This window comes from Monodelphis domestica, chromosome 1, assembly GCF_027887165.1.
Source record: "Monodelphis domestica isolate mMonDom1 chromosome 1, mMonDom1.pri, whole genome shotgun sequence".
In the NCBI taxonomy this organism is placed as follows: Eukaryota; Metazoa; Chordata; class Mammalia; order Didelphimorphia; family Didelphidae; genus Monodelphis; species Monodelphis domestica.
The window spans coordinates 283,686,166-283,704,189 of NC_077227.1; the positions used below are offsets into that span (position 1 = coordinate 283,686,166).

The 18,024-nt window shown below is 34.1% G+C and overlaps 1 protein-coding gene across 2 annotated transcripts in view; it reads left to right on the forward strand.

Annotated features, from left to right (window-relative positions):
- The window catches only part of KLHDC1 (kelch domain containing 1), a 48,736-nt gene that overhangs the window by 15,825 nt on the left and 14,887 nt on the right, over positions 1–18,024 (forward strand). For both annotated transcript variants that reach the window (XM_001378843.4, XM_056810960.1), the window contains 4 exons: positions 2,884–2,967; positions 6,098–6,181; positions 6,762–6,820; positions 10,604–10,716. In XM_001378843.4, coding sequence (XP_001378880.3) covers positions 2,884–2,967; positions 6,098–6,181; positions 6,762–6,820; positions 10,604–10,716 — 340 coding nt within the window. The remainder of the gene's footprint in view (positions 1–2,883; positions 2,968–6,097; positions 6,182–6,761; positions 6,821–10,603; positions 10,717–18,024) is intronic.

Genomic DNA, 18,024 nt, shown 5'->3' on the forward strand with positions numbered 1-18,024 from the left:
CATTAGATTGACTCATTATTTTGTTCCTTCCTAGGATCTGAGGGAATTGGTGATGTTCACCAAGACTAATCATCTATTTTTTGGAGCAAGGGAATCAGCCTTAAATTCATCATTACTTATAAGCCAAATTCTTAGGACTTATTGATTTAAAAAATTAATATTAAAGTTTATAATTTAAAGGATTTTATTTCCTCATTGCTGGACTCTATGTTTTTTCGTTCTTCAGTTGAATCACTAGGGTTTGTTTGTTTTTTTTAACTGGTGAATATCTTCCCAAATATCTAAAATAAATTTCCTTAGATACTTTTGCTTGGTTTTCAGAGTACAGAGTAGACTTTTCTGTCCATTAATCCAATGGCCTGTGCATTACAGAGGCTTTGTGTATATTAGTCTATAGTGGTATGGAGGCTAAAAATAATAATGTAATATTAAGCTGCATTAAGAGAGATATAGTGTTCAGGACCAGGGTGATGATGTTGTTGTTGTAATGATCAGATTATATCTGGAGTATTGTGTTCTGTTCTGGTACCACATTTTATTTTATTTTTATTAATAAAAGTTTTATTGATGCTAGTAATTTTCTGATATACTTCCCCTAGCCATAATACTCCTTTATAACAGAAATAGTAACATAAAATTAAGCCACCAAAAAAGCCATGTCTACAATATATTGTTATGATTAAAATTGTTTAGTTTATCTGCTAAAGGTATTATAATTTTATGAGATTTATTAAAGATTAAGAAATAAAGAAAATACAAAATAAGAAAGCACATTGCTAGGAGGCCCAAAAGGCCCATTCAATTTCACTTACACTACATCTTGAGAGACGCGTGTCTTTTGAAGCAGAAGCAGGAAGAGAGAGCCTGAAGTCGGAGTCCATTTAAAAACCCCTCTCTCCTTGGGGCCCAGGTGATGACCTCACCTGGGATTATGGGGAACTCTGGGAGCTACCAAGGACTCCTGGGAATTGAAGTCTGGAGTTCAAATCTCCATTTTTATAATATGCAACATTTCATACTTTCAGTCTCTTCCTAATCCACCCTCCCCTGATCAATAACATGCCTATCTCTTCTGAGGGTAGGAAATATGTTTAATAATTTATTATTTGGGACCAAGGTTGATCATTTCTTTTAATCATTATTAACTTTCTTTTAGGGTTAAAACTATGAACAAATCTGTATAGCACTGTCTGGGATAGAGGAGACTGCAGCACGGGCTGTGATGGGTCTGTCACACCTTGCACAGGCCCATCACTGTCACCACTATACCGGGCAGCAGTATACACAGTGCGAAATCCCCTCCCCAGATCACCATTCACCATGCTGACGTCTTCCATTGTGCAGCCACATAATTCTTTGTGCTGCACTTCATTCTCGTTCAGTTACTCTCAGAACAAGGTGCCACTCAAAGGATTATGTCACTGGAAGTAGTGTACATGAGTGATGTGCGCTTTGCGGTGCTGCCACATATAGTGCTCCTTTCACTGACCACCAATGAAAGAGGTGCCCATTCTGGAAGTGAGGTGGGGGCTGGATAAATGGCCTCAGGAGGCTGCAGCTTGGGGACCCCTGTTATAGTCAGTGTGTATGCTGTTCTCCTGGTTATTCTTTCAGTTTGTACAAATCTTAACATGTTCTCTAAATTCTTCATATTCACCATTTCTTATGGTATACAACAATATTTCATTACATTTTTATACAACAGTTTTAGTCATTTTCTAGTTGATGGGTTCCCACTTTATTTCCAGTTTTTTTGCTTCCAAAAAGAATTGGACTATAAATATTTAGCATATAGTCACAGAGTATGAACAGTTTAGTGATTTTTCTTGCATAATTCCAAATTGTTTTCCAGAACGGTTGAACCAATTCACAGCTCCACCAACTGTGTATTAGTGTGCCTGAGGCACCCAGGCTATGGGAAGACATTTTAGGAAGGACATTGATAAGCTGGCGAGCATCCAGAGGAGGGCGACCAGGACGGTGAAGGGCCTCAAGATCATGCCATATGAGGATCAGTTGAAGGAACTGGGGATGTTTAACCTGGAAAAGAGAAGACTTAGGGGGCACATGATAGCTGACAGCATGGTGTAGTGAAAAGAGTTCTGATTTGGAAGTCAAAGCACCTGGGTTCAGATCCCAGCTGAGGTGCTTACTACCTGTACAGCCTTGGACAAAAGACTTAACTTCTCTGGGCCCAAGTTCCTCATCTATAAAATAAGGAAGTTGGACAATATGTTCTTTAAGGTCACTTTTAGCTCTAAATCCAATAATCCTATAAATATCTGAAGGTCTGTCATGTGGAAAGATGATAAGACTTGTTGTGCTTGTTTACTAGGAATAATGGTTGGAAGTTAAAAAGAGGCAAATTTAGTGATGATGTAAAAAAAAAAAACTTCCTAAAATTCAGAGCTATTCAAAAGTAGAGTGGATGACTTTGGGAGGTAGTGGGCTTTCCTTCATGATAGGATTCTTAAGCAAGGATTGGATGATCATTTGGGTATATTGTAAGGGTACTCTTGAATTGATACAGGTCATATTAGATGGCCTCTGAGGCCCCTTCCTAATGAGATTTTACAATCCTGCTTTTATTCAGGCCAAATTCATCAGTCGAATTTAGATTCTCTACATCCCTTTCTTAGGGGTGGCTTAATCCAAAGAGTTGCCATAGTAGCCTCTTCTAAACTGAAAAAGGCAATTGAATGAATATGATACTAAAAAGTCCATTTTTAAATAATGCCTATTTTAAGTTTTAAAATTTTATATAGTTATTGGTTTTAGGACCATGATGATGATTTGATTATTTATACTTTGTCTTTTATATACTCATAAATTTAAGGGTAATATGAGAATGAAAATTTCAATTTACATTTTTGTTTGTTTTAGGAAGGGCAGATATTCTGGGGTTGGCATAATGATGTCCATGTTTTTGATACAAACACACAGACTTGGTTTCAACCAGAAATTAAAGTGAGTAAAATCAACTTTAATTTTACAATCATTAGCTTTATTAATGTTCATTATTTTTATATTCATTGGTAACAATCAAATCTCTTTTTCTAATGAAATTTAGATCTTAGCAATTGAGTTGTCATTAGTGCAAAGTATTTCTCTTGAGTCCTTTTGTCAGTAATATTTTTTCACAAATAAGTTTAGTTTTTTAGCTTTTTGTTGTTTTTTAATAAAAGATTGTTTAAAGAGGTTTTATCATCTTTTCTTGCCCTTTGCTTATAGTGATACCTCAACTTAACAGAATTCTAGAAACATTGTTCCTTTAAATAATAAAGCCCATTAAATTTTTTTTAAATCATGCAAAGCAGATTTTCAAACATCCATAGTAAAAAATGGCCAAAGTACTTTTGAACATATCTTCCATTTGTCCTGCCCAGTTAAAGGTAAACAGTGTTCAAACTTTGCCTTTTCTCATGTTGGTGGTTTATTTTTAGGTGAGACTCTTGAGTATCCTCTTTCTCTCTTGACTTCCCTATTATCAAAAGGAAAAAATATATGTCATTAGTCTTTATATTTTTAATTAATTCCCATTTAATATTAAAATTAATATAATAATTCCACTTTTAATGAAAAAGATATGTTCCAGTCACTAGAACATATCTTTTTCATTAATAGAGATATTATCCTATTAGCACCATTATTTTAAACTAAAGTCACAAGTCTCACAACAAGCAGCATCTGAATTAGTAATTTCTTAACTTATAGCTACTTTAACAGAAGAATGAAAAATCCTGAAATTTATGTAGGGTTGAAATGCTTAGAGTTGTAATAATAAATGTAGGAACATAATTCATACATCCTTGGGATAGTTTATATCTCAGCCAAAGATCTAGTTGTTAAAATAGTCAAATCACAGCATAAGTAGAAAACCTATGTGTTTGTATATATAGTGTTAAGCAAAATTGTAAATAAGGAAAAACTTATCACATTATTTTGTTATTCACAAGGATTAAGGTATTAGCCTTTTTTCTTTTTTTAACACCCTTATTTTCTGTCTTACAATTCATACTAAGTATTGGTTCCAAGGCAAAGAGGGTGAAGTGACTTGCTCATGATCACATACAGTGTCTGAGGCCAAATTTGGACTCAGGACCTCCTGTTTCCAAGCCTGGCTCTCTATTTGTAATAATAATTAAAATTAATTATAATAACAATTAAAATGATTAAATTTTATTACACAATAATTAATTATTATTTATTAATAAGTATTTTATTAATAAATTTATTAATATAAATAAACACAATATATTATGATGCTATAATATATTATATAATAAATATATAAATTATTTATAAATAATTAATTTATTTTAATTTATAATAATAATTATTAATTAATTATTAGATAGCAATTAAAATTAATAATAAATTAAAATAGTTGAGGCCATAAGCTGTAAGAGTTAAAATAGTTATGGTCGTAAATTGTAGTAGATATAAGAGTGGATTAGTAAATTGTGACCGCAGAAATATGTTTTTTATATTAAAAATAAAGTGGTCGCCAGGGAAATATTCCCAATTATGAAATATACCCAAGTCAACTGGGTTTTATAGAGATTTTAATTAATTAATGCAATGAGGAATTAAAGAAGGAGAGAGAGAATAAAAGAGGAATAAGTATGAAAGGCCTTAGCCAACATGGCCTAGACCTTCTAGGCCATGAGATCATGGCCTTAAGAGAGAGATCAGTTAGTCTTTAATCACTCACCACAAGATCTGTCCAAGCAAGGATTCTAGTTATCAGAGAGGCACCAGCTGCAATTCAGACTTCCCAGCTGACTGTCCCGAGAGAGACCTGGGAGAGACAGAGTCTCCTTCAAAGGGAGTTCCAGCCAGAGACTGTCCCAAGAGCCTGTTTCCAGAGCTTTCTCCCAACAGCCTCCTTAGAAACTGTATTCAAGAGACTGTCCTTTTTAGGAGACTGTCATCTCCTTATATAGGGAATTTTCTCCTATGTCACCTCCCTAAGTTCTCCCATCTACCAATCACAGTAGATGTTTTTCAAAGGACAGACCATTCTTAGTTCACACCTAAGAAGCTGTAAATTTTTGAGTAATTCACACCAGGAAAGCTCTGAGTAAGTTTCTCACCTCTTTGTTCCTTGTAAATTCACAAGTTGCTTGACCTTTATAGGTACTTAGCCCCCTTTTGTATTATATCCAAAAATAGGCATGGCTTAAAGAACTTTTTGTCTTACTATAAGTATGGGTTCAAGTACTTTTCATTGTTCAGCAAAGAGTTTACAACTTTATCTTCCTCTAGGGCAGACTTAAGTAGGGGTGGAGTAGAGGTCTCACATTCCTGATCTAAGTACCTTCACTGCCCAAATGGGGAATGGTCCCAATGGGGAATGGTCTTAACCCAACCTTATGAAGTAGGGTCTGGGAAATTTTTAAGGTTCACATATTCACTGAGCCACCTAGCTGGCCCAAGGTATTGTATTTGTATTTTTTTTTTTAAACCCTTACCTTCCATCTTGGAGTCAATACTGTGTAAGGCAGAAGAGTGATAAGGGCTAGGCAATGGGGGTCAAGTGACTTGCCCAGGGTCACACAGCTAGGAAGTGTCTGAGGCCAGATTTGAACCTAGGACCTCCTGTCTCTAGGCCTGGCTCTCAATCCACTGAGCTACCCAGCTGCCCCCAGTATTTGTACTTTTAACCAGACAAATCATCTTTTACTAAGCTAGAGAATTTTGAGGCAGTCTTCTTATCCTAAGGATAACTGTTTATCATTGCTAATTTGGCTCTGAAAGCCCTCATCATCTTTAATGAAACTAGTTAGACATTATTTTGCCATTCAGAAGTCAAAATGACTGATGAGAACAAATAAATCTTTACGTGTGAGGAGAAAATGACACAGACTACAGAGATAGTAATTCTTAAATGATGGCCTTTATGTATAATTAGTACTTTTAGGAATGTATTTTTTAACTACTCATTCTGAATGTTTTTTATCATTCTTTTTTATGATATATTTAACAACTGTTTAAAATAATCATATAATGGTGAATATGTTTCATATCCCTCATTGCAAAGTTTCATGTTCAAGGCTAAAATCTCAAATATGATGTTCTGTTACATTCCTTACAGAATGGAATTCCACCACAGCCTCGAGCAGCTCACACATGTGCAGTTCTTGGAAATAAGGGTTATATTTTTGGAGGACGAGTATTGGTTAGTATATTTTCAATGAAAAAAGTTTTTTGTTTATGAGGATCTTCCTAGTTTATACTATCTTATAGTCAGATAATGGTGAAATTTATATAGCTAGTTTATATTCTCTTTCCATATAATTTAGATACATATGCAGACCCAGACATATGTATACATTCTAGGGAGGGAAATTTTATTTTTATTTTTAAAACCCTTGTCAGAAAATTCTCTCTCAGGTGTAAGCTTAATCTTTAATACTTTTAAGTTAATTTCTTTTTCTGTTTTAAAAAGTTACCTACATCTTATATTTAATATTGCTAATGTTAGCTCTATTTCCAGTTTTCTATATTCCATTGTTGTAGAATTTAACTCTATCCTATTTTTAATCATATGGTGCTTTCACAAAATGTAAAAAGAAATCACAGATTTTAAATAACAGCACATATATAAATATATCTTTATAAATATATAGTCAAATGTATATATCACAAAGTTTGTAAAATGCTTTTTTTATAAGGATTCTTTATAAGGATTTGTAGTACAGATATTTAGAAAATACATTATGTAGTTTACCATCTAATTTAACTCTATTTTATTTTAGCAAACTAGGATGAATGATTTGCACTGTCTGAACTTAGATACTTGGACTTGGTCTGGAAGGTAAGTTTGAAATAGAAATATGACAGTTTGAAATTTTTTATTTTTGTCCCTGAGTAAAACAGTAGGAAGGATTTCATTGTTAGGGAAAGGGGACTGGTTAGAGGATTATTGCCCAACATAAACTAATAAAATGGAATGAAATAAAAAAAATATTTATTAAGCTCTTATATGCTAAGCACCTTATCAAGCACTGTGGGATATAAACAGAAAATTGAGATGATTCCCTGTTCTCAAGTAGCTCACATTTTAATTGGGTGAAAAAATGTACAAAAGAAGGTTCATTTGAATGGAAGAAAGTAAATTCAGGTAGTAGTTAGTTTCAGCCAGAGTAATAAGACAGAAGTCAAAACCCTGAGACCCTTAGAGAATAATAGTAGGAAAGATCTACAGCCTATGGGATAGAAAGTCCAAGGGTCAGAGTAGAGTGGGTCTCTAGACCCTCTAGAAAAGGTGGGAGTTGGGTGGTCAATATCCAGGTCAGAGTGGATATCTAGCATGTGGTGGGAACTGGACAATGGGGATTATATTGGAGAAGGGGCTGTGGCTCCCAGACATGGAGATTAATAATTACCAGTTGGAAAAGATTGGGAAAACAATGTTTGGAAGGCTAGATTTTATGCATGGCTAGTAACATTAAAAAAATGCTGAGATGTATTTAACTGTCTACATTAATTAAATAAGAAGCATATAATCTAAAATACATATAAATAATCCCCCAAATCACTTATATTTGATTTGGCTTTAGTTATGTTGATATACCTATGTGTTCAAATATATCCACATATACATGTATGCCCGTAATATATGGAATTGAGATAGAGTTTTGGTCCATAATTATACAGGAAATTTAGTTGTTTTGTGATTTTGCTCCTTTATCACTTCTTGGCTATCTGTTCATATCCAGATCCCTAACCAAGTTATAGACCAAAATGATTGTTAGACTAAACTACAAAACAGGAAATATGCTGGTGTATTTGAGGATGTTTAGATATGTGTTTTGATGACTGTGTCAGTATGATCTTTGGATTATGTTTTCTTTTGTATTCTCTGTTGCCATTCTTTAATATAAATGGATGGATTTGAGCATTGCTTTCAATATTAACCTTTTATTATTGTTTTCTATTGAATTAGGTCTGTGTTTTCTATTAGATTTGAATTGTTTAAATTACTTCAGTACTTCAGATCTATTATTTCTTCAGTATATCTTTTACTCACTCAGATAGCAAGTAATACTTCTCTACTTGAGTAGATGGTTTTATAACTCATTCTGGCCAAACAAATTCTCTATCTATTGGCCACCTCTCTGAACTTAATTTGGTAAGTCTTCAGAGAACTGTTTGTATTGGCCAGGCTCTTTCTTTCTTTAACCCTTATCTTCCATCTTGGAATCCATACTGGGTATTGGTTCCAAGGCAGAAGAGTGGTAAGGGGTAGGCAGTGGGGGTTAAGTGACTTGCCCAGGGTCACACAGCTGGGAAGTGTCTGAGGCCAGAGTTGAACTTAGGACCTCCTGTCTGTAGGTCTGGGTCTCAATCCACTGAGCTACCCCACTGCCCCCCAGGTTCTTTCTTGAAAGCTTTCTAGTTTGTAAAAATCTGCCATAGCCTTCACAATCTTGACCTAGTAGTTAACCAATTAATATGTAATACAATACTAAACATAGTTAACTAATTTGATTAATGTTTTGATACAAACCCAAACATTTCAATCACCACAGTAAATTTGGCAACACAAGTATGGTATTCTAAACAAGGCACATTTCTTTCTTTTTTCTTTTAAACCTTATCTTCTGTCTTATGCCTTAGAACCATACTGTGTACTGGTTCTAAGGCAGAAGAAAAGTAAGACGTAGGCACTTGGGGTTGAATGACTTGCTCAGGATCACATAGCTAGGAAGAATCTGAGGCCACATTTGAACCCAGGTCTCTGGACCAGGCTTTCAATCCACTGAGCCACCTAGCTGCCTCCAAGGCACATTTCAAGAAACTGTATGATTAGAACTGTAATAAGTCAATATTGGTTTTAAAATAATAAACATATAAGAGGAATCTTCCTCAGGCCCCAACATTTGTACTGACTATATTCTTTGACCCTTTGATGAATCTTCATTATTTTAATTCTGCATCAATTTTACATCATTCTTTATTTTGAATCTCTTGCCTCTTATTCTTTTACTGGTTTTGCCTTCTCAGACCCAAGTCCTGGATTGCTCCTACCATCTTTCATTTGCTGTTGAATTGTACTGGAGGAAATCATGAAACTATGCTGATTGGATCTACAACAAATTGATGTTATCTAATTTCAACTGGGTCCTCACTGAAATCTTATTCTACTCTTCCCTGATGGACTTTATCCTATTTTCTACAAAGCTGTCCTAAACTTTTTCATCTCTCAAGTCTCCCCAGAGCAGTTTCTCCCTTACTCTCCCTGTTGGGGACTTTTCATTCTTCACAAAAAAAAAAAAATTTTTTTTGAAGGCTTTCCTTTCTTCTCTTTTTCTATCCTTCTCCTTTCTCATTACTCAGATATCTTCCCTCACTATCTACTTCACTCTGGTTTTGTATAGCCCTTCTCTTTGCCAAGATAAGTCCCTCTGCATGAATCCTTGAGCCTGTCTTCCACCTGAAAGCTCTCACTATCATTTTTATTCTTTTTCCTAATCTTTAATCTCCCCCTATAAACTGGCTAGGGGCAGCTACATGGCACAGTGGACACCATACCAGGGGCTGATGTCAGGAAGGCTCATTTTCCTAAGTTCAAATATGGCCTCAAACACTAGCTCTATGAATGTGGGCAAGCCCCTTAGCCCTATTTGACTCAGTTTCTTCATCTGCAAAATAAATGGAGAAGGAAATGGCAAACCACTCTACTATTATTGCCAATGAAATCTCAGGTGGGGTAAAAAAGAATGAGACAGGACTAAAATACAGCAATCTACTGCCTCCTTTCCTGTGCCTACAATACTCATTCTCTTCCATCTTTTAAAAACCTTCATTTGATCCTATCATTTTCACTAGCAGTCATCCTGTTTTTCTTTTCCACTTCATAAGAATGCTATGATAAGTATCCCTGTTCTCTTTCCTTTCAGAATTGATCAACCTTGGCAATTTACCTCCTTAGTCCTCTTTTTTTCCCTTTTAAAACCGTATTTGTTACATTAGATAGTTTTCTGGGATGGGGAAGAGGAAGGGATACTGGGAGAAATTGTGATTAGGTAAAAAAAACTAAAGACACCAATAAAACTTTATTTAAAAAAAATACAGGATTAGGTAGGTGGTTCAGTGGATAGAGCCAGGCCTAGAGACAAGAGGTCCTGCATTCAAATTTGACCTCAGACACTTCTTGGTTGTATGACCCTGGGCAAGTCACTTATCCCACTTTTCCTAGCCCTTACTACTCTTCTTCCTTGGAATCAATACTCAGTATTGATTCTAAGATGGAAGGTAAGAGTTTTAAAAATATATATAGTATAAGTAATATTCAGAAAATATACTAGGACTAATAGACTATTTTAGAATAATAAATATTTAGAGAAATAAAATTATACTAAAATAAGACAGAAATGGTATATAAGTGGACCATTAAAATGAGTTTGAAATGTTTTATTATTTGACTACTATTTCTTTGACTCATATCAAGGCAATATAGAGTATTTTGTAGATTCACATCTGGTTAAGATTTTTCAAAGAAATAGTAACTTAAAATTATGAGGTTACCTCAAATCCTTTCTTTTAGCTTACATGATAAAAGCAGTGTCATTAATTTTTTTCTCTTTCAATGTAGAATTCATACTAATGGAGAGAAACCAAAACATCGATCTTGGCATACTTTGACACCAATTGCTGATGATCAGCTTTTTTTGTTTGGTGGATTAAGTGCAGAGAATATTCCTTTAAGTGAGTAAAAATACTATTTAGTTCCCAACTGCTACTCTTACTACATCTCTGGGTTTTAGTTTTCATTAGTTTTTTTTATAATTTGTAACTATTATATATGATCACTTTCCAAAAAATTTTCAGCTTTCCACATGTGTGCTGGTCATTAAGGATTAGTTATAGAATACATTTTGTAGTAATACACAGATTGTTATTTGTAGAACCAGGGCTTGACTTCAAGCTATTTTGTCCCTACTTTCAAAATGAAAATTGACACACCTGATTGATTGTAATGGCAAATGGAGCTGAGGATTAGAAACACAATATGCCTCCCAGAAAACTCAATAAAGGATATTTTAAAGAGCCAGTTGTCTTTTTTTGCTTCAAAAATATTTAAAAATTCTTTGTTTTCATTATGAACTTAGTAATTCATAAATATGACCATTTTAGTGTACAAATAGGAAAAAAGGTTTTATTTGGAAACAGGAATTTATGTTCAATTTGTTTTTAAAATGTATATTAAGTTTAAGATCATAGTAATAAAATTATTCTGTTCATATCCCCTTTTGAATTTCTTTTCTTAAGTGTCTTTTTTTTTTCCATTTAAATTTTTGTTATTATCAACTTGCCAAGTACTAACAAACATAACCCAGTTCTTTATAGAAAGAACAAAAGATTGCATATGGAATCATGAATCATCATTATTTGCACTTTTTTCCTTTTTAAAAGTAAATAAGTTCAACATGTTGGTTTTTAAAGCAGCAATGCTTATTGTGTCTCCCTCTTCCGTTTTCTTCTGTGTATTGTTTTAAATGTCTTATTGATGGGCTTTTCTTACTCTTTCAGCATCACTTATCACTAGTTTCTTTTAATCCATCCCTTTTGTCATTTTTCAAATTGCAATAATATATCCCATTACAGGAATGTACCATAATTTGTTCAGTCTTTTCCCAGCTGATACTTATAGTTTCTAGTTGATTGCTGGAAGAAAAAATAATGCTATCAATATTTTATTTTGACATAAGTCCCTCCCCTCCTTTTAAAAGTCTTGGACAGTTACTGTCTTTGTGTCTTTGGACAAATTAATCTTCTTGAACCTCAGTTTCCTCATCAATAAAATGAGAGGGTGGACTAATTTATTAGCAGAGGAAGAACTTGTTGATAAAGTAGGTCAGATGGCTTCTTTAGTGAGGCCAAAAGACCAGCTCCTTTTTATAAGCAAAAAGCAAATCAAGTTAGGTGAGGAAAATAATACAGTTGGTTATAGGGTTGGGAACATCTTAGGGGTAAGGACAACATGACCTGTTTACATGAAGAAAAGCAGGGGGGCAGCTGGCTAACTCAGTGGATTGAGAGTCAGGCCTAGAGATGGGAGGTCCTAGGTTCAAATCTGGCCTCAGACACTTCCCAGCTGTGTGACCCTGGGCAAGTCACTTGATCCCCATTGCCTATCCCTTACCACTCTTCTGCCTTGGAGTCAATACATTAATTCTAAGGTGGAAGGTAAGGGTTTGAAAAGAAAAAAGAAAAGCAGGCTAACTTGGAGCCATCAACCATTCCTCTCTGTCTTAGAGGAGTGCTTGATTAGTTTATGAGATCCATGTGAGGCTATTGATAGTAGACCAGGGATAACAGACTTCCTCGTAAGCCTCTCCTTTAATTGGGCAAGTTTAGGCAAGGTTGGACAGTATATCTTGTGGAAATTGGGACCTTTTGCAGAAATATTTGCTGAAAAGAATTTTTTACCAGTAACTTTTTTACTTCTAATCCTGATTACATTGATTGTTTATATGTTTTTTTAATTTTATATTAAAATACTGTTTATTTTCTATGATTGCCTCTTCCTGTCATTAAGAATTCTTCCCCTAATTATAGTTATGAAAGGTATCTTCTTTCCTTCTCAAATTATTTTGATGATATTGTGATCTTTTATGTTTATGCCATGCTATCCATTTTGAGCTATTTGTGCTATATAATTTAATTTAGCTAAACCTAATTTCCACCAAACTGAGTTCCAGTTTTCCTAGTAGTGTAAAAGAGAGAGTGCTTACACCAGTAGTTGCTTTTGAATTGATTTCCATGGGACTTTATATAGTTGTTTCTGGGTCTTGTTTAAATATGTTTAATTAGTCAACTTTTTTGTTGATCATTTTAAGATAGTTTTGATGATTATTACTTCATATCTTGAGCTCTGAAGGCCTCCTTCTTTCCCACTTTCTTTTTCATAATTTCCTTTGAAATTCTTTTTTTTTTAATTTTAAACATTATTTTATTTGGTCATTTCCCAACATTATTCACTGGAAACAAAGATCATTTTCTTTTCCTCCCTGTCCCCTCTCCCACCACCTTTCCCTCTCCCATAGCCGACGCACGATTCCACTGGTTATCACATGTGTTCTTGACTCGAACCCATTTCCCTGTTTTTGGTATTTGCATTAGAGTGTTCATTTAGAGTCTCTCCTCAGTCATATACCCTCAACCCCTGTAGTCAAGCAGTTGCTTTTCATCGGTGTTTTTACTCCCACAGTTTATCCTCTGCTTGTGGATAGTATTTTTTAGATCCCTGCAGATTGTTCAGGGACATTGCATTGCCACTAAAAGGAGAAATCCATCACCTTCGATTGTACCACAATGTATCAGTCTCTGTGTACAATGTTTTTTTGGTTCTGCTCCTTTCGCTCTGCATCACTTCCTGGAGGTTGTTCCAGTCTCCATGGAATTCCTCTACTTTATTATTCCTTTTTGCACAATAGTATTCCATCACCAACATATACCACAATTTGTTCAGCCATTCCCCAATTGATGGGCATCCCCTCGTTTTCCAATTTTTGGCCACCACAAAGAGTGCAGCTATGTTCCTTTGAAATTGAAACATTTCTCCAGTATAGATAATAGTAGCCTCTTGATTTTAGATAGATTCTATTTGTTGTATTAAGGAAAATTCCATTTCTGTGTTTTTAACTGTTTTTTAACATAAATATTTTGTCAAAAACTTGCCCTGTATCTATTGATAATAATATTATTTTAGAAATTAATAAGGCATATTCGGATCAGAAATTTGCTACTATCAGGACAACACTGTGTTCCTGTTATTATCCAGCCTCATTATAGTGAATAGTCTTTCAGATGTTATCATCTTTTTACAAGTATTTTTAAATTATCCATTAGAAATATTGCTATATTGTATATTTTCTTTTCTTTATCATCCCTATTTTAGTATTGGGACCATATTTTTCTAGAAATAGGTTGGTAGGATGTTTTCTCTGTCATTCAGTATAATTTATATAATATTGGAGTTAATTGTTCTTTGAATGATAGTATTTCCTTGGTAAATCTCCCTGGGCCTGCTATTTTTTAGTAGGGATTTTTAGTATTTTAAGTAGAGTTACTTTCTTGGTTTATTTAATTTCTTCTTCTAAGATCAATTTTTTAAAGTTCTCCATTTCTTGGTCTGTTACTCTGAATAATTAAAAATTCAAACTATCCATTTAATTTAAATTTTAATTACCATGTAACTAAACTAAATTTTTTCTAAAGTTTCCTTTTTTCTTCAGAATTTTTTTAATTGAAAAAAAAAATTTAATTAATTAATTTAGAATATTTTTCCATGGCTACATGATTTATGTTCTTTCCCTCCTCTCCTCCCCTTCCCCCTCATTGTCAACCGCAATTCCACTGGGTTTTACATGTATCATTGATCAAGACCTATTTCCCTATTATTGATGATTTCACCAGGGTGATTGTTTAGAGACCACATCCTCAATCATATCCCCATCAACCCATGTTTTTCTTCTGTGTTTCTACTCCCACAGTTCTTTCTCTGGATGTGGATAGCAGAACTTTCTTTTTTTATTCTTTATTTTGGTCATTTTAATTTTTCTCTTTTTTCTATCAAATTAGCCAACAATTTATCTATTTTATTTGTTTTGTTTCATTTTTTAAAAATGATTACTAGTGTTTATCAACTCAGTGTTTTTTTCCTTCATTTTCTTTAACTCTTCTTAGAATTTCAGAATTTCTATTTTTGTATTTATTTAAGTTTTTTTGGTTTGAAATTTTCTAGTTTTGTTTAGTTGTATACCTCATTGCTCTCTTTTATCTTTCTTTTTGACAAAAGTGTTAGGAGATATAAATTTTTCCCTAAGGATTACCATGGCTTCATTCTAAAAATTTGAGCATGGTATCTCATTGGTATAATTTTGGTCATGACCTTCCCTGAGCATTTTCAATTTGGGGTTTCTTTTAGGAGGTGATTAGTGAATATTTTCTGTTTTCATTTTACCTTGTGAATCCAATAGTTCTAGGCAGATTTTGTGATTTTTTAAAATATAGTATCAAGATTTTGTTTATTTGGTTGTATTTTTTTTTTAATTTTGTGAAGATATTTTATTTTTTATCAATTACGTGTAATAACAAATTTCCACATAAGTTTTCTGAAGTTATATGATCCAAATTGTCTCCCTCTCTCCCATCCCTTCCCCTTCCCAGAGTTGGCAAGCAAAATTTGATTTTGTTTATACATGTATTATCATGTAAAGCATTTTTCATATTGTTCATTTTTAAGAGAATAATCATTTTAAACCTTTTGGTTCAATAAAACAAAAATAAAATAAAAACCCAAATAAACTACAGTGGAAAAATTGTATGCTTTGATTTGCCTTCCCACTCTAGCAGTTCTTTCTCTAAAGATGGATAGGCTTCTTTCTCATAAATCCCTTAGAACTGTCCTGGATCATTGTATTGCTGAGAATAGTTAAGTCTTTCACAGTTGATCATTCTACAATATTGCTGTTACTGTGAATAATGTTCTCCTGGTTCTGCTTATTTCACTCTGCATCATTTCATTTGGTCTTTCCAGCTCTTTCTAAAATCATCCTATTCATTTCATATAGCACAATAGTATTCTATCACTAATATATACCATAATTTGTCCAGCCGTTCTCAAATTGATGGACATCCCTTCAATTTACAATTCTTTGCCATTTGGTCATGGTTTTAAAACATTTTTTAATGATCTCTAATTGTTTTTTGGATTTCAAGCTAAGGTTGTGCTGAGTTTAGGCCCCATCTTTTTTTTTTTTGATGCATGGTGATGAACAATGTGTTTAACATTACCAAGAAGAATTATGTAAGAGAAGAGTGAGTCAGGAATGTATCAAAAAATGAGAAACAAATGTTTGGCAATCTGTGAGACCCATTGGTATTTATATAATGCCTAGAGAACTAGAGGAAGCACCCCAATATAAAACCTTTGGGGAAGTTTTATGGGAATACATTGGCAAGAGTGTTAAAGAATGATAGAGAATGAATAGGTTGCAGTCTTTATTTTTGCAGGGAGTACCCATATCCGTGATCACAGGGAAATTGAAGTATAAGTAATCGAGTCCTCCTACCTTGTTCATTGGCTTGTTTTTTTATTGTCTGTATGTATGACTTTTGGTTCTAGTAGCACTGATTATGATGTAGTACTGCATTCCTTGCAGGTTTTTTTTTTTATGGCATCAGATATAGAAAAACTTCTGTGTTCTTACTTTTTAATGGTTAATATTTTAAAAGTTTTTTATTTAACTCTGTTTTATTCCAGCATGGAATATCCTTATATTCCTTTTGAATTAAAACAGATAGTGGTATCTTCATTAAGAAAACATTTCAAAAATACAGTTTTGCTTATTTAATGATTGTTAGTGAAAAGCTTTCAGAAACCATAGTAATTAAAATGAAACCTCCTGAAGAATGAAGCCTGAATAGAAGCAGGTTGCCTCGCTGCCACTGATTACTTCAATGCAAAAAGCTGAAATTCATACCAGACCAAATAATCAAGAACTCTGAAACTATAAAGAGTTCTTCCATTCCAGAACTATACAGAAAGTCACATATGGGCAAGTAGGAAAGGAGGTAACTTGTATAGCCAAGCACACAGACTCTCAGGGTGATTAGAGGCTGGCCAGCGACACTTATGGCATGCCAGGATTTGTGTTCACATGCCACAAGAATAGAAGACTCCACCTAAAATAAACCCCAGGATAAGGAGCTTAGAAGGCACCAGGAGTAACACAGAATCCTCTACTTGAGATTCAAAGCCCTTCATAACCATCCTCCTACCTTTCCAGTCTTCTTACACCTTACACAACACTCCCCTCTCTCTGCCCATTCCTAGCACACATAGGTACTCTTTGATTTAGTAACATTTAACTCCTTGTTCTCAAACAACACTCTGCCTCTTGGCCCTGATCATTTTCATTGGCAGTCCCTAATGTTGTTCTTCTTTATCTCTTGGTTTTCCTGGCTTTCTTCTGGTCCCAGTTAAAATCTCACCCTCTATAGGAAACATTTCCCAAACTCTTTTAATTCTAGTGCCTTCCCTCTGTTGATTATTTTCTTTTTATCTGCATATAACATTAAAAAAACATTTCAGCTAAGTGGGATTGAGAGTCAGACCCAGAGATGGGAGGTCAAATCTGGCCTCAGACTCTTCCCAGCTGTGTGATCCTGGGCAAGTCACTTGACCCCCATTGCCCAGCTCTTACTGCTCTTCTATCTTAGACCAATACCCAGTATTGATCCTAAGATGAAAGGTAAGGGTTTAATATAAATAAATGAATAAAGGGGATTGGAAAGGCTGCTTATAAAAGGTGGAATTTTAGGTGAAACTTGAAGGAAGTTATCTCTATCTGGAGATGGAGAATTTCAATTATAGGGAATAGCCAATGAAAATGCCCCATTAAATTACAAGAACATACAAGAATAACAAGATGTCAGTGTCATTGGATCATAGAATTTATGAAGGGAGTAAGATGTAACAAGACTAGAAAGGAGATCGAAGGAAGCCAAGCTATGAAGAGCTTTTAAAGACAAATACAGGGTTTTAGATTTGATCTTGGAGGTGATAAGGCTTCACTGGAATAGGAAGTGGTAAATCTTACCCAAGAAACAAAGTTTCTGAAAAGTAGAATAGACAAAACAGAAATGAATGACTCCATTACACAGCAAGAAACATTCAAACAAAATCAAGACTGAAAAATAGAAGAAAATATAAAATATTTGATTTCCAAAATAACAACTTGGGAAAGAAGTCAAGGAAATATAATTTAGGAGTCATTAGATTTCCTAAAAATCATGATTAAAAAAAGTTTAGCCACTGTATATTAAGAAATAAGATCTATAGAGATCTTTTGGAATTAGATGGCAAAGTGAAAATGGAATCCCACTGATCACCTCCTGAAAAAAAAAAACCAACAACCCAAAAGGAAAAGTCCCAGCAATTTCATAGCCTACTCTATAGCTTTCACATGAAATGGGGGGGGGAGGGGCGGAGGGAGGAAGTATTGC